The sequence below is a fragment of the Poecilia mexicana genome, unplaced genomic scaffold, assembly GCF_051168715.1.
Source record: "Poecilia mexicana isolate PSO_F unplaced genomic scaffold, ASM5116871v1 scaffold_20, whole genome shotgun sequence".
NCBI classification, from domain to species: domain Eukaryota; kingdom Metazoa; phylum Chordata; class Actinopteri; order Cyprinodontiformes; family Poeciliidae; genus Poecilia; species Poecilia mexicana.
In genome coordinates this window covers 1527722-1554325 of record NW_028263389.1, presented here as the reverse complement: position 1 = coordinate 1554325, position 26604 = coordinate 1527722, and the positions used below count along the sequence as shown (strand labels likewise).

The 26604-nt window shown below is 39.7% G+C and overlaps 1 protein-coding gene across 1 annotated transcript in view; it reads left to right on the top strand.

Moving 5' to 3' along the window:
- The window catches only part of LOC106922108 (voltage-gated inwardly rectifying potassium channel KCNH2-like), a 41086-nt gene extending 17066 nt beyond the window's left edge, over window positions 1–24020 (top strand). The window contains exons 3-16 of the mRNA XM_088001612.1: window positions 2360–2539; window positions 2990–3093; window positions 3232–3370; window positions 6563–6717; window positions 7568–7662; window positions 8457–8597; window positions 11077–11276; window positions 16322–16574; window positions 17850–18242; window positions 19220–19374; window positions 19462–19606; window positions 19685–19874; window positions 20530–20635; window positions 21808–24020. Of these exons, the coding sequence (XP_087857738.1) occupies window positions 2360–2539; window positions 2990–3093; window positions 3232–3370; window positions 6563–6717; window positions 7568–7662; window positions 8457–8597; window positions 11077–11276; window positions 16322–16574; window positions 17850–18242; window positions 19220–19374; window positions 19462–19606; window positions 19685–19874; window positions 20530–20635; window positions 21808–22182 (2631 nt within the window). The 3' untranslated portion in view covers window positions 22183–24020. The remainder of the gene's footprint in view (window positions 1–2359; window positions 2540–2989; window positions 3094–3231; window positions 3371–6562; window positions 6718–7567; window positions 7663–8456; window positions 8598–11076; window positions 11277–16321; window positions 16575–17849; window positions 18243–19219; window positions 19375–19461; window positions 19607–19684; window positions 19875–20529; window positions 20636–21807) is intronic.
- Window positions 24021–26604: the final 2584 nt, after the last annotated feature.

The following is a 26604-nucleotide window of genomic DNA, read 5'->3' as shown; positions in this document are numbered from 1 at the left end:
AAAAAAAAAAAAAAGACCAAACCTGTTAGGTCAGGGTTAGGACAGGGAGGAGCAGGTGCAGCAACAAGTACGGTGAAGTGGAATGAAAGCTAAATGTGGAGAAAAACAGCGTTGAAGGGGGAACGGCTGATCATGAGCTTTCATGTTTTATAGAGCGCTCTAAATCTGACGCTTTGGTTCTGTTAAGATTCATACTTTCTTTGATGCGTTCATATTCTGCACAATATTTCCCAGGTCATACGCAGCACACGTCTACTACTGCTATCAGTCTTGTCTGACCGTATTTAAAATGCATCTGGACATTTTTGCACCTGAATCATATTCTGTCAAATATAAAATGGCTTCCAGGAAGAAGTGTACTTTTTCAAAATGACTTGCAAAATGTTCACAACGCTTGAACTTTTCACATTTTGACAGTTTGCAACCACAGACCTCAGTAGGTTTTAATGGAGTTTATGTGGTAGACAAACATGAAGTTGTATTTGAGGAAAGGAAAACAATACATGGATTACAGAATTTTTATGAAGAAAAAAATCTGCCAACTGTGATTGGCAGTTGGCAGATTTACTTTGCCATAAAAATTTTGCTTTTACTGCAAGATACGTATCTTTAATTGTGTGTTTAAGTCAGTATTATGCTATAAAAGTAAAATATTTAGCCTAAGAAAAATAGTTTTCACAACATTAACATGAAAATCCCCAACAGAATAAAGTATGTTCCATCATATTCACAATTTCCAAATTAAATGTCAGTCCAAGTTTCCAACTACATGTTCACTCTGTTAAGCTTCGTTAAAACTGCTTCAAAAATAAATGGCTTGGCATTTTATTTATCAATAGTATAAATCTAAATCTAACAACTTGTTCTTTATAAAATGACTGAAACTGTCAGATCAGATGGACAGTGTCTGCGTGATTCTGCCTCCGCCATTTTTCATACACGTTTCATGCTTTTGCATTTTGCATATGGGCCAAAAAGTCGATATTCTTGGTCTCCTCTGACCAGAGCACATCCACCGCCTGCCTTCTACAACGCTTGTGGGAAATTGCACATATACTTTCTTACTGCAGTAATCAGCAAACCTGGTGGAACTGTATCTGCTGAGCTCATCATAGGAGCAGTTTGTCAGTAAAACGCTGGTAAAAACATCAGAGGATTGATAGAGGAGCCATGTTGTGACGACTTCCTGAAAGCGGAGTTTCAGAAAGAGTAGGAGCTTCTTAAAGAAACAGAGGCCCAATTTCAAGGCGTTAAATTACAAAGTTACATTTTTTTAAAGTTATTTTTGCATTTTTATAACAACTACAAGTAACATTTTTACTTGATTTTGCTTTAAAATGGCTCTATGCCTAGATAGTACAGGAAACTGTAGTAAATGAGATATGAATTCAAATCCACATTTTTTTCTTTTTCTTTATAATGAAGGAATGCTTCTCAAACTGTGGCTGTTTGTTCCTTACGTTATAGATTAGCTTCCAGAACAGAATATTGACTCACTGGCTGTCAGAGCCTGCATGCCTCCAGCAGCCATTGCAGTGATAATCACTGTTTTTACTGTCCCAGATCTGTGCGTAGAATGTGTAACAGCAAATTAAACGTCTCCTTAATCATAATGAGTTCCTACATTCAGCCCGTCTCAAGCTTCCTGATGCCTCCACCTGAAGCGACTGCTGTACGTTCAACTCACAGCGCCTCGTTCATCACATACGGGATTATTCCTTCTTTCATCCATGCAAGGGCAATGCAGACAGTGGTATACGTTACTGCAAGTAAAGCTACTTAGCACTGCGCCATGAAACCTCAGATTTCTTTTCTGGAGTGTGTGTGTCAGGGGGAGGACCGTGAGGAGAAAAGATGTTTCTGTGTGTTGCTCTCAGTTTTGTCGGAGTCATGTCAAAACATCACTGCTGTATTTGTACAGAATTACTGTGTTCTTGCTTTTGTGTGTATTTGTGCATGTGCTGTGGCTCAGTGTGTGTGCGTGTGTGTGCATGTGCGGGGGTGTGCGTGTGTGTGTGTGAGAAGCTGGCTGCCCAGGAGGATAACCTTAAGAGGGCCAGTGCCTTCAGAACGGTTCTCGTCATCTTCGGTGGGCACGGACGCTATCGCTGTAATTGCAAAGCAGTGTTGTTGTCTCCCCTAAATGCACACTGCAGGGATCCATGTATAGTTAATGAACTCTTCGTATGCGCGCCTGCTCTATGCAGAAATATCTGTAAGCAGAAGTTTCCTAATTATATTCTTTTTACTGTCTTATTTTTTAGGGTCATTCCTTTTTTTTTCCCCTCTCCTTCTTTGTCTACATTCTTCCACATCTGATTGCTCCTTTTTTCCCCTCTCTCCTTCTCTGTCTACCCAGGTGTTGTCTCTCGGTGCAGATGTGTTGCCAGAGTACAAGCTTCAAGCTCCTCGCATCCACAAGTGGACCGTGTTGCACTACAGTCCCTTCAAGGCGGTGTGGGATTGGCTCATCCTGCTGCTGGTCATCTACACTGCCATCCTGACCCCCTACTCAGCCGCCTTCCTCCTCAACGACCACGTAGGGCCTCACCCCGAGCTCAGTTCACACTATTTATTCACATTTTTTATCATGTTACAACCACAAACTTGAACGTGTTTTATTGAGGTTTTATAAAAAATAAATAAGTGCAACCAACTGGCGTCACATAATCAGCAGAGTCCTGCTCTGTCGGCCTCTGTTGTGGTGTCTTTGGGCAAGACTCTTCATCTGCCTTGAGGGTTGAAAAGCGCTATATATAAGTCTGAGGTGACATGAAGACCAAGAAAGACAGCAGATGTCCAAGTCTTGGATCGTGCAGAGCGTCCCATTACTGCACGACTTCTGTATGCTTTGTCGTCATACATATGCAAATTCACCTAAAGCCCTTAATGTTAATCCATCTGAAAGATGCCTTCTATTTTTAGTGCTTTAGCTCCTAATTCTCCTCCTCTGTTTCCACATGTTTCCTCTGTCCCTCTCTCCTCTCAGGAAGAGGTAGCCAAGCAGAACTGCGGTTACTCCTGCTCTCCTCTCAATGTGGTGGACCTCATAGTCGACATCATGTTCATCATTGACATCCTCATCAACTTCAGGTCTGAATCTCTGCTGATGTGATGAATGTTTAACAGGAACCCAGTGTCGCTAAAAAACAGAGATTTGTTGTTTTAGAGTTTGTGTCAGGTACACTAAATATTACTGACACCAAGTACTGGGCTTGACTTTTCTTTTAGGACAACATATGTGAACTCTAATGATGAAGTGGTGAGCCACCCGGTTCGTATCGCCGTTCACTACTTCAAAGGCTGGTTCCTCATTGACATGGTTGCTGCTATTCCCTTTGACCTGCTTATCTACCGCAACGGAGAGGAGGTAAACACACGTAGGGATTAGAGATGCCGAGTCTTGTACACAATGAATCGGAACAATTTTAGGCTCACAGCTGCATAAAACCACAATCGAAGGCACAAGCAGGTTAACAGTGTCAAGATACACCAAAGAGGTTTAGAAAGTTCCAATTTCAAAACCTCGCAGTCGTGGTGTTCCTACGACTTAATCTTCTTTTAATGAGCTGCTGCTGTGCACTGTTGGTCAGCTGGTAAATGAAAGGCTGTTTGGAAACATTTCCAATTGTGAAAAACCCAGACAGTTATGGAAACTAAAGCCTTGTACACACGTCTTTATAAAAACAAACATATCCTCCACATCATTTAAAAACAATATCATACACAATATCCAGACTCACAGGGTCTGACCAATAGGGGGCAGGCAGGTCTAAGCTAAAACCTATTTCAGCCAATCAGATTGCTTCAAAAGAACAATGACTTCCTGTTAAGAATCAGACATGGCGCCAGGAGTTTGTTTGTGTGCACAGATAGATACTTTGAGCTACTTTTAATAATTAGCTTTAACTTTTAAATAATTAGAATAAAAACAAAACAAACAAAAAAAATTATATTCCTGGTTTGGGCCAAACAAACCAACCAGAGTACTTTCCTGGTTCATTGTTGCAGTTTGCTTCAGCACGGTTACTTCAGGCAGATTCCACAAAAATATCAGTCCAACAATAACTGAACAGCAAGTTGTGAATGTTGCTGTTACACGAGTCAACTGCTGAGAAGAGGGTGAGAAGGAGCAGAGGAGGGAGACGGGGACACTCATGTCAGGGACGGAGAGGCTAAGCATCAGTCTGTGGCAGCAGTGAGACCCACTGCATGATTCACCTAGAAAAAATCTGCTGGATATTTATCACAGGCCATCTTGGGATGTTGGGCACAGCTGTCACACTCAATGACCACAGATTTTCTCTCATGGTGAAGGATTTTGGTTAAAATCAGCCGATAATCGCACTGAGTGAACTTCTTCAAATCAGCCTCATCTGGGTTTAACAAGAGCGAGCCGTCTTGTCTTTTTACTTTTCCATTTAAGTTGTGACTCTCCTAAATCATAAAAACAAAGTTCTGCTTAGGTTCTGTTAACACTCATTCAGAAACAACCTGGTAACATCAACACACACCTGAAGGTAACCTAAGGAAACTTTGCATCTCAATGAAAGCAGATTCTGCTCATGCAGTGATACAGTGATACAGTCCAGATCTGAATCCAGACGCTCCTCTTCATACCTCCTTCTCCTTCAGGTGACACTTTGCTCTACGTTTTGTTTTTGTGTGTATGCATGTGTGTGTTTTAGTCCTTTACACTGGTTGAACGTTTTCAGAACTCACCCATTTAAACTGTGTTGGGGTGAAAATTCTGCATTATTAAGGTTGAGCCTACTTTAAATGAAAACTGTGGTTCTTACCCAGAGGACATCCATGCACTCAACTTATCCACCATTACCAAAGCAATATGCTACAACATGGAGTTCTCAGCTTTTATGTGCAGTGTAATAATTTTGCCCCATTTAATATTTAATTTTGTCTCATAGGCTTTATTTTAAGATTTGCTGTTTATACAAATAAACATTTGGCACTGAAAACTGAAAAGTTAGTTGTGCTAAGTGCTAACCTTAAAACACTAATTACAAACATTAGCTCAGCTAACGCTAAAGCACTGCAATAACACACTATAGCTAATGCTAACTCGCTAATTTCAACTCTGATTATATCTACCCTTGAAAGGCTACAACATTTGAGCACCAGTTTAATTTTGACAAAATAATTCACCAGTGTTTTTAATAGTTTTAGATGTATTGATGTTTGCATCTTGTTCACTGCTGTCCATGTTTTAGATTGTTCTGTTTGAAATTAAGTTAGTGGGGAAAAACAAGAGACAGAGCAAAAATATAAAATATGATGTCAAACAAAACGTTTACAAAACAGTCAAGTAAATTAGCAATTTAGAATTTATTTAAGAAATTTAATTTAGGGGAAGCTAAGTGTGATAAATGTTTTGAAAGTTAGCAAAAACAAAAATTAGCTCCACTATTAGCAGATTAGCATAAGTGTTGCCACCCCTTCTGGTAAGATATAATTAAAGAGTACCACTTTACAGTAAGGCTCCTCTTACAGATGTCTAATAAATAGTTCATACATATGCTATTAATTCATCTCTAAACACTTTATAAATCATAAATAAGTGTTTATTATTTAATTAATTAAGGACAAGAAGGAAAAAAATATTCTGGTTTCTTGCTAAATAATGAACCAAGTCTATTTCACTTATATATTTTATCTAGAGTTGTTATGCTAAACATTTTAGCATAACAACTTGTTAGCACAATAAGCAATTGTAAACATAATTTTAAGCAGATAATCTCTTTCTCACTTTTAATTAATGCATAATAAACAGCTATTAATGATTTATAAAGTGTTTATAAATGAATGCATAACATATCTATAAACTATTTATTAAGGATCATTAAGGGGGGCCTTATTTTAAAGTGGTACCAATTAAAGAGACAGTAGTTTCTGTTGAGTGAATCTCTGAGCCACTGAAGAGACAAAGAGATCTTTGGGAGACATAAAAAAAGTGAATTTATTGAATCAGGTGGGGAATGTTACCAATCATGCAGTTTATGTGGAAAAGAATTGAAACAATTAAGTTACACAGAAGTTACATTTGGGAAATGGAAAACAAATGGTGCCTGGGGAACACTTAGCTTAACATCCATTTCACTAATGCTGTCCAGCAGAGCTTTTCCTGACCACAAAGCACGTATTTACTTTGACGGCACAGACACACACGCTCACACACACACACAGAGAGAGCAGAAGAGGGCGCTCTGCCAGCGCAGTAATCAGCTTGTTATTTATCTGTTGTATGGACACCATGAGGGCTTGCTGAGTACAAGCAGAGAGGCGAGGGAGTTGACACCCCGCAGTAACGAATGGCAATCAAGATTTAGCACCTCCTCTGCACTGAATCACTGTGGTACAAGGCCACAGCCACACCGACGCTGTGCGTGTGTGCGCGTGTGTGTGTGTGTGTGTGTGTGTGTGTGTGTTTGTGTGTGTGCGCGTGTGTGAGTATGTGCGTGTGTTAGTGACAGGATGACAGTAGCAGATATATCGTCTCTGTTTTGTTACTTCACTCCTGTGTGATTGTTCTTGTGTTCGACCTCAGACCACCACCCTGATTGGCCTGCTGAAAACTGCTCGTCTGCTGCGATTGGTCCGCGTAGCCAGGAAGTTGGACCGCTACTCAGAGTACGGAGCGGCTGTCCTCTTCCTCCTCATGTGCACCTTCGCCCTCATCGCTCACTGGCTGGCCTGCATCTGGTACTCAGAGAGATTTTCTGATAGTCCAGAGAAAAAGCAGGAATAATGTTGGAATACTTTATTTACATTTGAGTTAAACCTTTAAAAGGTCAGGATTATATAAAATTGACTCTTTTTTTTTTTTTTTTTTTAGCTTTACACCATGTTCTAATGTTATTCCCTCGTCTAAAACATACCTGGAGGTTGTCTTGTCTCACCAAGCTTTGGATTGTTCACCTACTAATAGGGAATGTGAGCTGGGTTTAGACTGTTGTGAGACAAGTTAGTTTTACTCTATTGATAATGTGTTGTTGCAATGGTAATCCTGCTCAGGATTTCATGCATATTTGAGAAATTCTTTAATTTCCATGGCAACCATTCAACCATGCAAAATGTCTGAATGGACGTAGCTCCTTCTCTGAGCCGCAATATCCAAGCTTCCAAATTCCTACCTCCCAGAGAAATCCTCTCTGGCGATTTCCCCACTCAGTCCCTTCAGACTAGCCAGCAGCAGTTAGCAAACACTGCTGGCTGCTGGTAAAAATATTGTTAAAGGGTTAATAGAGGAACGATGCTGAGATGACTTCCTGTAGGCAGAGTTTCAGAAAGAGCAGGAGTTTCTTAAAGAGATAGAGGCCCAAAAACAACTGAAGTTCACATAGTTACTTGATTGTGCTATGAAATGGCTCTATGTGCCTGGAAAATGCATAATAGTGCCCCTTTAATATTGATTTATTTAGTTACAAAATACATCTTTGTCATACATGGCTTTATTTTATTTTCTTTTTTATTAAGAATTAAATTTGATTAATAAAGTGATCAATGAAAAATAGAACATTCATATAGTGTTTTTTTTGTTTTTTTTTTCCAGGTATGCAATTGGTAGTGTGGAGCGGAACGGTTCTATAGGGTGGCTCCACACCCTGGGGGACCAGTTGGGAAAACACTTCAATGAATCCGTCCCAGGTACTAACAGTCACCAGAATAACATACCTGCCTGGTAGGAACCAGTGTTGTAATAAGTCAGTTATTCTAGGAAACACAGTTTGGCTGAAGCTGAAACGTGGGTTGTTTGGAACCAAATTTCAGACTTTGAAAAATTAACTGTTGTCTAAAATAGAGTTAAAAGTTTTTAATTAAATATAAACAGATATTGGTGAAAATAAAGCAGCAAACTTGTTGGTATTCATTTTGCTGCTGTGTCGGCAGGCCAATTTTGCTTCATTCATGCATTGCAGTCTGAGACCACAAAAAAATCATGTTGCGGCCCGAAAATGGCCCCAGGGCCACATTGTGGACACCTCTGTGCTAAGCTTCTCAAAAATGTTCATTTCCACGGTCTAATTTGGTCGTTTGAAAGAATAATTAATCAATAAAATACAAATTCATATCACCAAATTACCAAAGTTGGGGAACTGATTTACAATGGTTAGTAGCCAATGTTTAACTGGAAAAATAATATCACAAATGGTAATTTGATGTTCTGTTACTGGTGATAAAATAAAAAATCAAATAAAGCAGTAAAACTTCAGATTAGCATTAAATTGAACCAGGGAAACTGTACAGCTGCCTGAGAGGCTGAGCTGATGACCTCAAAGCAACAACAGATCCTTGTTTCTCTCGTACCCCGCTTCCAACTCACCGCTCTTTTCAGCGCTGCATGGCGGATTTCAGTCTGTTGCATAAAAGGGCATGCTATCTTATGTGTAATCTGTTCTTGTTACCCTGTTTTCCCCCAACCCTTTCCCCTCCTCCATCAGGTTCAGGACCCTCTATCAAAGACAAGTATGTCACAGCTCTTTACTTCACATTCAGCAGTCTGACCAGTGTGGGTTTTGGAAATGTGTCACCCAACACCAACTCTGAGAAGATCTTCTCCATCTGTGTTATGCTCATCGGATGTAAGTATGGATGGATGGATGGATGGATGGATGGATGGATGGATGGATGGATGGATGGATGGATGGATGGATGGATGGATGGATGGATGGGTGGATAGTTGGATGGATGGATGGGTGGATGGGTGGATGGATGGGTGGATGGTTGGATGAAGAACAGCTGATTTAACTGGTATGAAACGTCTTTTCTTACAGAAAGTTTAGACACACAAGATCCAGTATTTTTTTGGTGCCGCTTTACAATAAGGCTCCCCTTACAGATGGTAAATAGTTCATAGATATGTTATCCATTCATCTATAAACACTTTATAAATAATTAATAACTGCTTATTATTCATGAGTAAAGGGTGAGAAGGTGACTGTGCTAAAAACAACATTTGCAATTTCTTATTATTCGTCTACGGTAGTCTGAAATGTTCAATATAACAGGATAAAACATACAGGTTGGACTTGGTTCACTATTTGGCAAAAAAAACGCCAGATTTTTTTTTTCCAATTTCTCACCTTTAACAGCTATTAATAACTTATATAGTGTTGGTTAGACATGGATTAATGAGAGGACTTTTAAACCATAACACATTGTAACCAAAGTCCAAATTGAAAAACTGTAACAGTGTTAATGATTGCTTTGAACCAATTTACTGTTTAAACGTCCTGCAGTTACCATGCATTACATAATTAAAGCAGATCCCTCGTGCTGTCAGTGTGTACATACTTTCTTATTTACATTTCTAAAAACGTTAAATATATTTTGTGTAAAAAAGAAAAAGAAAGAAAAAATTCGTAGCATTTTATTAAATGTATTTATATTGGGAAAATACGTCCTGTCACCGTGCAGTTAATGTAAGAAAGAAAAAAAAGCCTTTCTACATTAAAACAGACAAAATGATGACACAGTTCACATTTTCTTTAGTGTCTTCCACCTCTGAATCCTTTAGTATTCATTGCCAAATCATCAGACTTGGTGTGTGTTCCCTAGAAAAATTAGCTGAACTCATGTTATTTTTAAAAGGCTCCCAACATTTCCAAATCCAGCATGTTCCCTGACAGAAAGAGGTCGAAACCTCAAAGGATAAAACATGCTGCATTTTATAGCTTTCCTGTTATCTGCTGAAAGCCTTTGACTCTATTTTTGTAATTTTCTGATGAGTATGTTGCCTGTAAGGTGTTACATGGAGGCTAGCAATTATTTTTAAAATGATGTGGAGTCCTTAGAGATAATGAAAGTTTGTCTTCTAAACAGATTACCAAAAAAAGTAGCTAACTGTTAGCGTCATTGGTAGCGAGAGCCAGTAGCTGTTAGTGTGGTGTGTTCACTGGACAGAAAAGGATCAAATTTTTGAGTTTCCAACTTTCAGGTGAAAATTCAACTGCATTCGCCAATTTCTTTCTTGGTGTATCTCTACTTTTTTTAGAAGTCGATCAGATATTAATTGTGATGATTCACTTTGTCATCGGGGTCAAACTTATGAACGAATGAAATAAGTTTAATTTGTGAACATAAATTATTATCTTGGAACAAAAAAACAATCACAAATGGATTTACTCATAATGTAATGAATCCATTTAAATAAGTCTGAAATCAAAGAGCTGCGTGTTTCTTGGTACTCTGATGCTGGATGTTTTGTCATGTTTTAAACTTATTCAGAGGGAAATCTTGTAATTAGTTTAGTCTTTCACCTCATTTATTCATCATTGCAAAATAAATTGATTACCTTTTTCATTTTCTACCCTTATCATTCATTAAAGATATTATTAAAACTTGTAAATGAAGTGAAGACGCTGTAATATCCTGTCCTGATGCTATCACTGCAGATCTCCCAGTGTTAATTAGCTTGCCTGTCATTTCACTGATCATAAAGCAAAGTACCAATGATCAACTTGTTGTTTCACCTCCATTACTATTCCAGTCCTGAACACTGATATCCAGTGGAACAACATTTTATCCCAAAGAAATAACGTGCACACTCTAAAAATAAAAATAACTTGTGTAAATTTGAATTATTCTTAAACCCAGCTGAAACCTTGTTGTAGTGATTTGTGTGTAAGTTTTATTTTGTGGCTGCCTTCCTTATTTAGACAACCTGACCATAAGTAAAACCCAATCCTTTGCAGCTTTAATACTTGAATGCAATTTGAATTTGCAGGTAAAAACCTTTTCAGATGGAGTGTGTTTTTGGTTCCCCTGCCAAACGTGTGTTTAGACTGTTACATGGAGGCTTTGTGGTGTGTTACGTAGACAGTGATAGGAGCTGACAGAGGTTTGGAGGTCAGCAGGATCCAACATGACAGCAAGACACTGAGGTTCATCAAGGAGAACTCAAATAACAGCCTGTCCTCTGCAGACAAAGTCTTTCACATCGAACTTCTCGATGTTTTTCTCCCGTTCGGGACGGCCCTGACTTTGCTCACGGTCGTTTTTCCTCCTTTTAATAACCTACACTACATTCCTACAGTCTCTGCTCATGTCTGTGTTCTCCAGCCCTGATGTACGCCAGCATCTTCGGGAACGTGTCAGCCATCATCCAGCGGCTCTACTCAGGGACGGCCCGCTACCACACCCAGATGCTGAGAGTCAGGGAGTTCATCCGCTTCCACCAGATCCCCAACCCTCTCCGGCAGAGGCTGGAGGAGTACTTTCAGCACGCCTGGTCCTACACCAACGGCATCGACATGAACGCCGTGAGTTCCCAGGCTCCTCTATCTCTATTGTCAGGCCGTGGCTCACACCATCTTGACTTTTTTCCTGATTCAGGGTTTTTCTGGGAATCCACTGATCTAAGATCCACTTGTATGCATGAACGTCATTTCAGTACATTCTCACTATATGTGAGGTGTAAGCTGGCCAAGGTGGGCACATGCTAATAACATGCTAATAGCAGAGCTAATTTTTGGTTTAGCCATTTCGCTAACTTTATGCTCTTGCTAATTTTTCATCTAACGTTTTCGCTAACTGAACATTTGCACATTTTTTTGTTTCGTACTTTTGCTAACTCAGAGCTCTCGCAAATTTTTTATTTACCACTTTTGCTAACTTTGAGAAAGTTTAGTGCACTTAGCTTCTGCTAAGTGAATTTTTCTGGATAAATTCTGAAGCGCTAATTCATTTGGCTGTTGTGTGAACTTTCAGTTCCGTTGAAGTTTTGGTTATCAACTGTTCAAAATTCTGCAAGTAGTTAGACGTTTACGTCCACGCACCTTTTTTTTTTCTTCTTTTAGCTGGTTAACGACTGTTCACACAGAAGTTCTGTTTCCTCTCCTCATGTTCTCTGTTTTGTTTTTCTCAGTAACTTTATTTCAAACAAGGACCATGCAGGAACAAAATGAAACACAAATATCTAGGGGCATTTTAAAGCATGTCGGGTATTATGTCAAAATGAAATTGGTGCCTGAGGGTTGTAGTTTTCAAGGACAGCTATAATTTGAATTGAAGTCAGTGCTTTAGCATTAGCTTCCACTAAATACCTTGTTAGTGTAGTTCTCTAGTTCTTTAGTGTTAGCAGAACTAATGTTTAGGATTAGTGCTTTAGGGTTAGCATGGCTAACTCTTTAGTTTGTGGTTCCCATTACTGTACATTGGCTATTTATCTTTACCCCAGATGAAGATATGATGAAAAATATTATGGAGTGTCTTAAAATAATCAGATATTTGTCTTCATATTCATCTTTAGCATAATTTCTGATCAATTTTAACAAGAAAATTCTAAATAAATGAAATAAATGTTTAAGTTACATTTGTTATTAAGAAATTTAGGGGCAACAATAGTTGTAATACTGAGATTTTGTTAAAATCTGTTATTTCTTAACATGAAATTTTGCAAAGTTGAATAAATGTGCCAGTTTATTTCACCTTAGGAAATAATTATTTGTCTAATATTTCACATTGAGATTAAATATCATAAAAGAGGATTTCATTTAAAGAGTGGTCAACATTGCAAGCATAGCAATCAAATGAAAAGAAAATCAGAGTCGTCCAGAATAACGAAATGCACTTGTGCTTTGCTAAAGCTGCAACTCAGACACCCACCGGCACAGTGACTCACACCTGTTAATGGACTCAAACACACCATGGAGTGTTTTTACATAAATTTTGTGTGCAGTTGACCTCTTGCTGGATGCGGTGCCGCAGTGTCCTGGATGGTGCAACTTAAACCTGCACAGGTTCTCAGGCAGAGTGTGGAATATCAGAGGACGGAATGCCGAGGTTTTCTGAACACTTTGTGTAATTTCCAAGCTTTTCCCACATATAATCGGACGTTATCCTGTTCAGTACAGCCATGTGCTGTTCTGTACATAAGGCCTGCAAAAGAAGATCTTTTTTTTGCATCACCCGACTCACATGATCGACAACCCGATGTTACTACTGGCAAAAAGGATGAAAAAGTCAACAGGAAGTGGTAGTAGGATGATGGTTTGTTTTTGATTTCACAGCATCACAGCTCATAAAAAGCTTTGTCATTTCAACGTGTTGAATCCATCGCTCTTCTGTAAAATCACCATTTACAATTTCCCCAAAATGTCACCCACGTAGCAGCTCCAAGTAGGCAGCGCTTGTCACTCCAACTCCTGAATACGACGCCGACGTCTCCTCTGGTAGATGATCAATATCTCATAAAACTTTTTGCATCTGTTGCTGCCATGATTTTTAATGACTTATCACCAGAACATGCTTATTCATGTGTGATTTTAATTTCATTTTTTTATTTAATGGAAACAGTACAATTGTGAAATAGTGTTTTTTCAACATTAGCAGAAAACAGAGAAAGATTTGGGCACTTTTGTAATGAAAACGCAGTCAGAGACGTGGCTAGGCTTTTGGTCAACATGATGTTTACGCCTTGTCTCCGGCTCTGACCTCTCGCAGTCGTGGAAAAATAATGCCGCTGTGATGGGGAAGGCAGAGAGGAAGTGAGCTCTTTCTTAAATCTACCTTAGGGGAGCTTGTCAGATTGCACCGGCCCTCTGCAGACACAGAGGAAGGATTCTTCTTTGTGCGGCGCCGTGACCCGCAGTTTGCCTGGAGAAGCGCTGAGGCGGCGCGCTGTGCCTCTCTCATTCAGCCCTTCACTGGAAGACAATTGGAGAATCATCACATTGACTTGTTCCTTTGTACGCAGCCATGGCCCCTCAATAAAGCTCTGCTGCACTCAGAGCTCCATTAGTTTATTTATGACTTCAGCAGTCTTTACTCCACTGTAACTCAGGAGGCTTCGCTGATGGATGAACTGCGGATGGGGCCCATGTTTCACCAGGCATTCTGTTATTCCTCTGCCGTGTATTACCCTCACGGTTATGGAATTGATTTAATCCCATATGAGCTGGACTTGATACACGAGGTGTGTTGTGTAATCACTTATTTTTCCCTATATAGCCGTTGACAATCATCAATTTTCCTTTTCTTTTAACTTCAGCACCACTTTGTGTTGGTCTGTCACATGAGATATCTGTAAATTACACTGAGGTTTGTAGTTGTGAAGCGACAAAATGTGAAAAATGTTTCAGGGGTATGAAGACTTTTGCAAGCCACCTTGAAAAATAATGAGCCGTAGCAGGTTCATCTTATAATCCAGTTTGTTGCTGAATGTTTTTTGATAATTGTGAAAATTGAACGCTACATCTTCCTTCAGTTACAAAAAGTTTATACATTTTTTTCGGAAAGGTTTTGGTAAACCATTTGTGTACCATTTGCTCTTCACTAGCCGTGCAGGGCACCCTTGTGCTAATGCGCAAATAGGAGAGCTCATTTTTCATTTAGCACTTTTCTAACTTTGAAAACCTTTAGTACACTTGGCTCCCCCTCAATTATTTTTTTCTGAAAATTCTAAAACGCTAGCTTACTTGGCTGTTTTGTAAACTTTCAGTTGAATAAAGTTTGTCATTTGCGTTGAAGTTTTGGTTACTGACTGAAAAATTCTTGAAGTTAGCCGTCCTGTTTCCTCTCCTTCCAATACACAAGAGACATACAGGGACAAAATAAAACAAACAGTAGAGAATAAGATATGAACTTAATACAATCTGAGAATATTATAGAACATATGAATTGGAATGTCAAAATGAATTTAATGTTTGAGGGTTGTAGTCTTTCAAGGGCAGATGAAATTTGAATTGAAGTTAGCACTTTAACATTTGCTTCTGCTAAATACCGATTTGGTGTAGCTCTGAAACGTTAGCAGAGCTAACGTTTATAATTAATGCTTAATGGTTAGTGCAACTACCTTTTTAGCTAGCGGTCCGGTTCCCACCACTGCCCTGCAGAATCACCAAATAAACCATGTAAAGTCAGATTTTCGAGGCGAGTTCTTAATGGTGTTCTCCTGACTCCAGGTTAATGGAGCATCCAGCTGCTGATTTCCAAGGCTGCTCTTATTATTTTATTTCATGCAGATAAATTGATGTGTCCTTTGCCGCATCTCTGCTATTAATCAAACCTTCCCAGTGTGTAATTAATGAGTACTTACAAACGGACAGCGGTTGGGATATTTATCTGCAGATACCTTATCAGTATCTCTCAGGTTCCCAGTCTCTATCTGTTCGTAGCAACGTTGGCTCAGGAACTCTGAGCGATGAAGTGGGAGCCAGGAGAAGCTGGAAACAAGAACGCACGTTGAAACACATAGGAACAGGGAAAATGGAGAGGGAGATACTCAGAATGGGGGTTATAGCAGCAAAGCTTTCCGGCTCTGTGAAGTCAGTGTGACAGTCGGAATGGAAGCCTGGCGCCTGCTGCTTTAAAAGCCTGGCAGTGAGCTCATTAAAGTTGCACCAATTCTTTATATTAATCACTCTCCAGGCCCGCTGACTCACCCTCTGCAATACCGTTTGACTTCATTTTGCAACAAAGCTACAAAAATCAGCTCATAGACCGTTTTTTAAAGCGTATTTTCTGCTTAGTTATTAAAATCTGACCTGTATCCAATTACATCAATAAATGTCATATCCTTCTTTGTTCTAGTTGTGATATTTAGTCTATGCTCACTTTTAGTTTTGTTTACTAAATGCCATAAAAATAAGAGATTGTTTTTATTACCTTCTTTTTGCCTTTCAGCCATTTTGGAAAGCTCAGATTAATAATGTCATAACTTTCTAAGCTTCAGATTTGATCCACATCGCTGGTCAAATGGAGACTCACCAGCGCCTCAAACACGATACGGCTGGGTTTCCATTTACCACAATGTCATTACTCAGCTATTGTCGTAAACACACAATTCAACAATTGCAATGTTTTCATTAAATAAGAAACTCAATCAAAATCACCTGTGCATAAGTTTGTTCACATAAGTTATTATAAAACATGTGGCACCATCATCCTCCTGCCTCTTCCTGTTGTCGCCTTTGTGGTTTGCGCCAGTGGCAACATCTGGTTGTTGATCGTGTGACTCATATGATGTAAATAAATAAATAAATAAAATTTCCGTTGCGGTTGGCAAAAAAAAAAAAAGAAAAAAAAACACCTCATCTTAGCAGCAAAGCGTTTCAGCGGAAAATATTTTTTTTTTCAAAATTGCCGTGTTTCCATTAAGAGAATTTCTTTACGAAATGTCAAATTGCTCAACTATGTGATCAACAGAAACAAAGCTAGTTAGAAAAAAAAGGTTAAATATATTTTTTATAACCGGTTTATACTTTACATAGACCTAACACTTGAGTCATTCCTGTTAGCTTCTGGCACAACTGAGTAAATATTTTCTGTCAGTTCCATCATTAACTCCCCCCGGCCTCCTCTCCAGGTCCTCAAAGGGTTCCCAGAGTGTCTTCAGGCAGACATCTGCCTCCACCTGAACCGAACGCTGCTGCAGAACTGCAAGGCCTTTAAAGGCTCCACCAAGGGCTGCCTCCGGGCGCTGGCCATGAAGTTTAAGACCACCCACGCCCCACCCGGCGACACTCTGGTCCACGCCGGGGACGTCCTCACTGCCCTCTACTTCATATCCAGGGGATCCATAGAGATACTGAGAGGAGACGTGGTGGTAGCCATCTTGGGTAAGACACCAATTCATTTCTTAATAATTTTAGTCTGTCTTAAGTTACACTTGTACTATGTTGATTTGTTTATTATATAGGTGGTGTTAACAACTGTTATAATGTTATAAATTTAAAACATTATAGTTAAAAGTGAAAATGTACAAATGCATAAAGGGAACACTTTATTACTGATTATATAGCATCACATGTTCCTGTAATATATGTTTTTTTTGTCTGTTTTGTCATTTTGGTTACATGCACACATGTAGATCACCAACACTTTTGCAAAGTTTATTTATGATTCTGAACAAAAAGTGTTACAATGAAAAGCAGAGTCAGATAAAATATGACAGAATCAGCAGACTGTTTTAAAACGCATTAATATTTGTCAGAATATGTACAGCACATCTGGAAAGTATTCTCCACATTTTGTCATGTTCCAGCCTTATTCCAAGTTGCATTAAATAAATTTCTTTATTCAAATTTAGGAGGATAGAAAAGCTGAAGAGAATAAGAGTAACTGTGGTTTTGTTGCTTTGGTGGGGCTTTAGTTAGTTTTACACAATAAAGTTCCAGTTAGTTGTGGTTTTATTTATTTCAGGTATAAAAAATAAATTCTCAATTTAAGTTTTTGTTATTGCGTTAGCTTTAGTTAAGTTCCCTCCATTTCTTTAGATGAGAACATCAGCTGGTTGAAAACAAAATTTAAAACGTAAAAATAAAAAAAAATACATTTAAGGTTCATTTTTATGATTCATTCTACAAAGAAATTGTATCCTTGTTGTAACTGAAGAATAAATCCTCTTTCTACATAAACTGTGCTGTAAATCTGGGACATAATCTGCCTTTTTCTGAACTCAAACATGTTTATCTCCTTCCAGGTGTTTACTCTACACACACACACACACACACACACAGAGGGCACACACACACATCCTGTTGTATAAACCTTAGGCCTGCAGTGCCATCTACTGGCAAACACTTGACTAACCTTCCTAAAATAATGGCCAAAGTCTTTTTTTTTTTTTTCCCAGAGGTGATTTATTTATTTATTTATTTTTTTTGGTGGTGGGGAATCATCACCTCTTTCTTTCCAAAACATGTTCTAAGCAAAAAACAAAAACAAAACAAAAAAATCACTTCGGGCAGAAAAAAAAACAAAAAAAAAAAACTCAGCACATTATTTTAGGAAGGAGATATCATCTGAGTTTATCCTGAGCGGAGATGCAGTAACTCATTACAAAGAACATTTTCTCCATCAAAAAAGTGTTTTTTTTTTCTATCTCTCTGCAGGGAAGAACGACATCTTTGGCGAGCCCATCAACCTGTACCCCCGCCCGGGGAAATCCAACGCTGATGTGAGAGCGCTGACGTACTGCGACCTCCATAAGATCCTGAGGGAAGACGTTCTGGAGGTGCTGGACATGTATCCGGAGTTCGCCGAGCATTTCTGGAACAACCTGGAAATTACCTTCAACCTCAGAGACGTGAGTTTAGCTGGAGTATTTGTTAAACGTGAGCGCCGCCTGTGTGGTTCTGTGTTGGGCTCAGAGCTGATGTTTGGTGTTTGGTGCCGGTTCCAGACCAACATGATCCCGGGCTCTCCCAGCAGCGACGACTCCGCTGGCGGGGGGTTCAACAAACTGCGGAGACGGAAGCTGTCGTTTCGAAGACGCACGGAAAAAGGTGCTTTGCTCTCAACCTCCCTGCTTTTCTCTGCTGGAGATCAAACGTCCAAGCACAGAAAATCTGAGACTTTATATAAACTTTTATTTCTGATTCTCTTTTTGATGTAAAATGTAAAAAAAAAAAAAAAAAGAGCTCAAAACATGCAGCGTGAAGTTCCCTCTGCACTTCTCTCCGTTTTTAAGGTAGTGAGGAAACATGCAGGTTCAAAGAAGTCAAAATCAAATAAAATTATGAAAATCAAACTCATAACTACCTATTTTTTTAGGAGTAAAATTACAACATTCACTTCTGACACAGTTATTTGCAAAACTACTTGCACTACATTTTCTTTTTCCTTGCAAACTGCGATTGATTTTATTGGGATTTCATGTGATGAGCCGCCCAAAGGTCATGAGCTTTGCTAAAATGTAAAACAGAAATTGAAATATTAAAAAAAGATTGAAATCTGAATAGTGTGGCATGCATTTATACTCGGCCACCAAAGATCAGGTATTTTTAGACAGATTTCTGTTAGCTTTCTATATCCATATTGTAAATTTTCTTTTGCTCATTCTTCTTTTTAAAAGTTTGAATTTAGGACTGGACTTGCCTTCATTTCTGGTGGTTACTATTTTGTTTGCTTATAGTTAATGAAACTATGACATTTAAAATGAAAATATTACATCTGATCATTAATAAAACATGTTTAAAACATAAATGCAAAGTTTGTATAATACCTGCTTATAGGTTATTTCCAAATGTTTCTTTTAACCTGACAAACGAGACTCATCAGGACACGTATTCAAATTTACTGAATTTGACTGATTAATATGTAAATAAACAGAAACTCAGCTGTCGTTTGACAGCTGAACACAAAGCAGCTTGAATGATGGACAACCCAAACAGCCCAAATAAAATGAATGACTTAACAGAATTCATGTGGAGAAACGACGTAGGGATCGGACTTAAGCGACTGTTTGAACTCCTCTGTACAGACGACGCCGACGCCGGGGAATATAAAAAATCCCACAAATCTTCACGGCGAAGACAGAGGGAGGCGGCCAGCAGCCAGAGGGAGAAGGAGGAGGCAGCCAAGAGGCAGTGGGGGGGGCATCGCAGCTCCGTGTCTTCTCACTCCAGCGGTGACGAGGTATCACTCCACGCTGCTTTCGTGGTGGTTTTGGATAGAGCTTGTGCTATGGGCAGACTGTGAGCTGTTGTGGTTCTGCTCTGAAAGGGGGAGGAGCCTGTTCTGACCGGCCTTGCCCCCCCGCCCGCACTGCTGGAGCCCCCGAAGGCTCAGGCCCCGCCCCGGAGCTTCAGTGAGACCACAGAGCCAGAGGGGGACCCTAAGACTGGAAACACCTGCAACGCCCTTTCAGGTAAACCACACACTCACACACACACCACCTGTTATCCTTCTGACAACGTCCGCTAACTCCGTTGCCGCCGGCAATCAGGTGCTTTCTCAGGTGTGTCTAACATCTTCAGTTTCTGGGGAGAGAGTCGAGGAGGCGGTCAGTACCAGGAGGTGCCCAGCTGCAGCCTGGCCTCCCCCCCGCCTCTCAACACGCCTCTGCACAGCCTGAGCCGCCAGCAGCGCAGCCAGCTGGACGCGCGTCTGGACCTGCTGCAGAAACAGCTCAACAGGTCAGTTTGCTTTGGCTTCGTCCAGAAACCTTTACAAGACCACAAATTACCAAGTTCATCCTTAAAGGGGCAGTATTGTGTAAAATTGACTTTTTTTTAGCTTTCCATGATGTTATAATGTTATTCCCTCATAAAAAAAAAGAACCTTGAGTGTTGTACCGATTCTTTCATGCATGTTTGAGAAATCCTTTAGTCTCCATGGCAACCACTGAGCTGTGCACAACGCCTGGGTTGACCTAGCTCCTCCTCTGAGCTGCTGTGAGCTCGGTGAGCTTTCTAGTTTCAGCCTCACAGAGTGTTAGTTGACCTGCTTCCAGTTGTCGTTATTTCTATTGGATTCCATTTGTGAAGTTACACAGCTATCTTTATAGATTGAAGCTAAATATAGAGTTTCAGGCCAAATATTTAACTTTTTGGCCTAAAACTTTCAAACATATTTTGTTTGAAAGTGTGACATTTATAAATGGGTAAATAATATGTTTACAATATGACTCTGAAAAATAAACCCCAAATATTTGAAGTTAATTTTTGACATTACATTAAGCACCCCCATCACTTCATCACCATATTGCCAGTAATTTTCTCTCACCCATAGAAGTCCAATTATGTTATAGAACTGACTATTTGGTGGAAATGTGTCCCTCTCTGTGGACAGGTTGGAGAGCCGCATGTCAGCAGACATCGGTGTGATCATGCAGCTCCTGCAGAGGCAGATGGCCCTGGTTCCTCCTGCATACAGTGCCGTTTCATCACCGCCTCAGGTAACCACACTGTCACCATGTCAACATGTGGCTGGTCCACAAAGGAGTTTCAGTTCTTTCAGTTTCGTAAAGAGAGAAATCATACCAGATGTTTGTGCTCTGCAGCCCTCACCTTACCCTGGTTCTGGACCAGGAGACAGAGCAGCTCCTGATACAATGGCTTCTCTATCACAGGTGAGGCTTTTTTTTTTATTACTTTTAAAATAATCACAGATTATTGGGAATGCTGTTTTGATGACTGTCCCGTAAAGTCGGTGAACATGAGTGAAAAGTTTGTTCTCTGAATGACTATTTCAGAACTTTGGTGATGTTCAACAGAGCATGTACAGCTCTGACCAATACAGCGGTCCTAAACCGTTCACACACAGGTCTGATTGCAGCGCATTTATGTTGTAGTATGAACAACCATGAAAAGATTCCAACAAAAGAAGAAAAAAAATCAGAATTGAGCTTTTGTGTGAACAGAGCCTCTCTATATCAGTTACAAGTAGAGAGAGCATCAAATATCAGATAATCTGAAGTCTGGGTTGAGATGATTTTATGTGAAGTTTTGATTGAAAGGTTAGGGTGGAAGCACCGGTACATGTTGGCTAAACTCCTTGTCCAACTTCCATTTCCTGTTCTGAAACAAAAAGCCAAGTTTAAAGAAAGGTTTAATAAACAAGGAGCCGAGCATTCAAGCAAAGATTCTGCAAGACTGGTTCAGACTTGGACTTAGACTTGAACTTAGTTTATTGTCATTGCACAAAGACACAACTGTAAATTTGGCAATGAAATGATGTTGCTTGGCTGCTGGAGTACACAGAAAAAATACTGACAAACCATAAGTGTCACTATAAATACATATAGATATATAAAAATGTTACTGGTGCAGGTTACTGGTCATTGCTTGGCTACTCAAAGACATTTCGTTGCCAAATTCACTGTCGTATCTTGGATTTTTAAGAAAGTTTCTGAACTAGAGCTAGGAGTTGGTCAAGGAGCATACTACAGCTGCAAGTCAAAAGTTTATAGTATATAAGACACAATGTCACAAATTAGACCATAGTTACTTCCTGGTGAACTTGAACGACTGTCTTGTTTGACATCAGTGCATGTAACTCTATCCTGACTTATTCCAAGGCCTTACACTTTGCAGTATTGTAATAACATTCAGAGTTTTTTCCTTTCAGATCTTGGACTCGCAGAACTTTGAAGACTTTTCAGCCAAGCCTCTTGACTCTGTGCAGCCCCAGGACTCGTCTCTGATCCCCGCCAACCAGGATCAGCCTGAGCCCTCTGCCCTGGGCAGCCTGGGGCAGCATGTGGAGCTGGAGCTCCAGCTTGGCAGCATGGCTGGAGCCATGGCTGCAGGGACTGCTGCAGATGCGGAGACAAGTATAGCAGGAGGATTGGATTTTCCGTCAGTGGAACCGAACCCGGCTGCAGGGACAGAGGCGTCGCCTTTGGACGCTGAGACCCAAAGAAGGCTTTCACTTCAAGAACCACAGACACCTCTGGATTCACGGACACCACAGAGACATGTCTCTGACCCGGGGGGAAGCTAAGAGAATGGAGGAGGAAAAGGGGAGAAGAGAAGTATCCATTGTTCCATACGGAGGCACCAGCTGGATCTACCACCTAAACCCTTTCAGGCGCTCACTACTCACCTTTTTGGACAGAGTAAAGCCATGATAGGGATCAAGGGAAGTATTGAACCTCTCCCTCTGCCACAGTCTTTATCTTTGAGTCTCCTCTCAAGAAACATCCTGAGCTTTCTAAGCTTCAGAGCGGTACAACCTTTAACCAAAACCACAAGCTGAACAGAGGCGACCTCTGTCTCTAACCCGATCAGTCCGATATGGAAACTCTCAGTCAATCGCTAAGGATAACGCTTCTTCTCAGTCATTCTGAAAAGACAACTAAGTTATAGAAGAATCCCTTTACTGCTGTGTCCAGTGTTGGATGACTGAAGAGAACAAGACAACATTGGACGAAATAATGACAAACAAAAAAGTAGCCATTTTACGTCTTGCACTGAAAACCTTGATACGATGATTATTATTTCTATATATGTCCGAGGCGCTTCCGATAAACTCACTGACTGGTTGTTGAATTGTAGTGTTAGCTGGCCTAACAGGAATCCTGCTGTCCCATTCTGTCATTGGTTCCGTCCCCTTGATGTCCCGCCCTCTGCCCCCCAAGAGGTGGAGTTAATGTTCTAATTTATACTCTGATTGTGAGCACACTGGATTGGCTGGTCCACACCTCAGGGGGTGGGAACTGGAGGGTTACAAGCCATGAATTCTCTTGAAGAACATATCAGCTGCCCTATCGTAAACGTTGTACCCACTTGCTAGAGAGCTGAACACGTGTGGCATTCTTGGGTTGTGTCAGTAACAGGTAAACTGGCAAACTTACGCGGTTTCCATAAGAGCAGTATACCAAAAGAGCTCCCTAAAGACTTCATCAAGCAACGCCATGAGCTTCTGTATGAGCTGTGGCCTTAACAGGGTCACCTGATCATCACCGTACGAGAAGTGACGAAGTCAGCAGCGATTTCTGACGCCCAGTTAAAAGCTCATGCATAGAGGAATTCTAGTTTATCATTGTTGAATTTGCTACCTCAGATTTTATTGCTCTTTACTTTTTTGTTTTCACCTCAAGCACGCAAGCCCTGAATATTTCTACCTTGTACATAAGTAAGTATACGAGTTTGCCAGTTTACAACGACCAGCCGAATGCGCCATTATTCAATGTACAGTACAATATGCAAACACTGGCTAGAAGAAGACGATTGCGTGTGCTGTACTGCTGTGTGTGGGCTCGGGTCCGGTCGCAGGCTTTCAGTGTGCGTTTGTTTTCGTCTCATGCAGAGTTTAGCGTGTTTGCTTCAACACATGGTAGAGGCTCACTGGATTCTCATGTTGGGTATTTTTTCCCCCCAGACAAAGACAGATGAATGATGCCTTGTTGAAAAAGGCAAATGGAAGGTTTGCTATGTGAAATACAAACCCCTTACAATGTTGCTTTACAGAACACATGTCTCGGTTACAGTGGTTTGCCTGCTTTGGCACCATTTCACATGACTGGGTTGAGAGGTGTGGTCAACATCTGCCTGCTGCTTTTTCCCTCGTTTTGCATCCCTATAATAAGATACCACTTACTTTATTTTGGAGCCTAATATTCTTGGGCATGCACTCTATTTTTACATACAAAGTGAAAGTTTTCTCAAATCACAAGTATGCTTTAAAGAATCTGTAATTTGTGTAGAATATTCCATTCCCTGCTGATGGGGAACTGGTTGTTAAGGTAACACAGTCAGAAATGAACAGCAGTAACTTTGGTTATTTAGCCTGTCGTAAGATAAACTTTTAAGCTAAATAGATATTTAGCTTAAAAGTTTCGCTAATTTGGCTTGCTAACTAGATAGCTAGCAAGCCAAATTAGCGAAACATTTTGCATACAAGCAAAAATATTTAGCTCAAAGCCAAATATTCACCTTAAAACTAAATATTTAGCTCCAAACTATTTAATTTTAAGCTAGCAAGCTAAATATTTAGCTTCAAACTAAATTCTTTGTTAGTGAGCTAAATATTTAGTTTGTAGCTAAATACATAGCTCAGAGCTAATATGCAAATCCACTTGCCGATTTAGTTTGCTTATTAAATACTTAGGTTGAAATGGTGACATTTATAAATGAACAACATGGTGAAAATATGACTTTGAAATATGAACCCCCATGTTTTTCCTCTCATGACAGGCTAAATAATCAAAAATAATTACTGTTCATTTTTGACTGTGTAACTCTACAGATTCTAATTTTTACCTGCTTGCTAAGTCCATACACTGCAGTTTCAGGTTTTCTCTTTTGAAGTCTTTTGAAATCCAGAGAAACCTTTAAAATACTCCCCTTTAATGTTTTCACTAATACAGCAGCTGTTTCATAAAACTCAAAGTGGGTTTTAAAGAATCTCTGTTCATAGAGGTGATGAAACTCATTAAAAACTGGGTAGTTCAGCACTAATGGCAACCCCAGAAAGTTTATGCTGGACTTAGTGCATGCTAATGGCTAATATTTAACCAGTTATTTTCTCATAGTTCTAAGAAATCACTTGTATGTGGTCTGTCACTTTTTCGCGATTTCTTTTCCTGACTTTGTATCCAGAACGCTCTAACATAAACTTTAAATGTGAAGGGAATTGCTCTTTTTAATGAAGCAAGTGTTGTCAGCTAGCCTGACAAGAATTCTGTGTTCACACAGGAGAACAACATCAGGACTACTTCCTTTTTTCTTTTAAATCAGTCTCGGCAACTATTGACCTTTTGCAACTACGTCAAAGTATCACATTGAGGAGAATTACAAACAGTGGGAGTATTGAACTGTGATTTTTTTTTCTCAAGTTAAGTTAATTTATCTGTTGAAGCAGCACACCTAGTTGGGCCTCATAGAGAGTGTTATTTACAAAAGTTAGAAACAGACTCATATCTTCTCCCTCCTGACGTGTTTATTGATTTGATAAAAACTCAGACTTTGCCTGAATTCACGCCACATACCACTATGTCATAAACTGCATTTCCCCTTACACCAGACTGTACAAAAAGTTTAGATGCTAACAAGTTTCTTTGGACATGGTAGGCTACCTGATGGTGGGGCATTCTCTTCACGCTTACTAAACGTTAGACACATACCTTCTTCAAAATGCAATATTAGACAACATCTTACTAATATTACCTCATCTTTATGAAGTATATAAATGTTAATCTTCTTACCTCGTAAAAAGTGTTCACTGCAAATTCACAGATAAACTGAGGGCTGCCAGTCCTTATGGTTGATGTATATTACCAATATTAAGAAAGGAAAAATTCTAAAACTTATTAACCCCTTTGACTCGTTATATCCTCTCTTATGCCCGGATTTAGAAAATGCTGGGCGCAAAGACTGAGATCACACAGAGATAACAGCGTCACAATAATCAGCATTTATTCAAGACAGATGCATACTATCACCAGAAAAGCACATCACAAACATCAGAAACCCCAGAACACAAAACAACACATGAATTTACCTGAGAGAGGTAAAAAAGACAAAAGATGGAAACGACAAATAAAAAGCAAAGACGTCTTTGGAGAAATTGCAAAGAGCAAAATCTAATTTGTTACTCGTGTGTAGAAAGTTTTATAGTAAAGGCGTATTCTTGTCTATTACAAATAAGGCGTATCTTTGCTCATCCAACCAGGAGCTGTCTCTGACCCTCTCTAAAGTTAGAAACTCCCTGCAATTTGTTTCCACGACCAAAGGCCATTTGTCCCCTTTGTCTAAATAAAGTGGAAGCAGAGACTCTCCTCTACTGGCCTGGACTCCTGCTTTTTTATGGCTTTTCACAGATCAGTGTAAAAGCTGGAACTTCTCCTGATTGTTTTCCCACACAGACAAAGGGCAGATCAAAAAGATCTTAGCAAACAATGTGCTGTAATTATAGGTAAAATAAAGGTCAATAGGGCAGAATAAGTTATTAATTTTAAAACTACAATTAGGCTATTTCAATCAAGACATGTTAAGTTTTAAAACTAGCATATTCTATATTTATTTTCTTAACACCAGGCTATTTTATCAGGCTACCAACTGTCTGTTTTTGACAATCTTTACAGGAATTAACAAGCTCATAGGTTGTTTGACATCCGTCATGGTGGAGTGAGTCACTTTCTGAACAGGATGACGTCACGTGCAAAAGGTCAATATCACTAACCTTTATACCTGGGCACCAGAAGAAGCCACCGGAGGACAGTACCTGCATACACAAACTTTAATATTGTGAGATGTTGCTTCACCTCTAAGAACCCCATCTTGATAAACTTTAAAATCTTAAACCATTTTACAGGTTTATATAAAACATAATTTGCATGTCATGTTCTGGCATTTTGATACTAGGTGTTTAGGATGGTCCAGTTTAGCTAATGCTAAATCCATCGCATTAGCTTGTGGAATA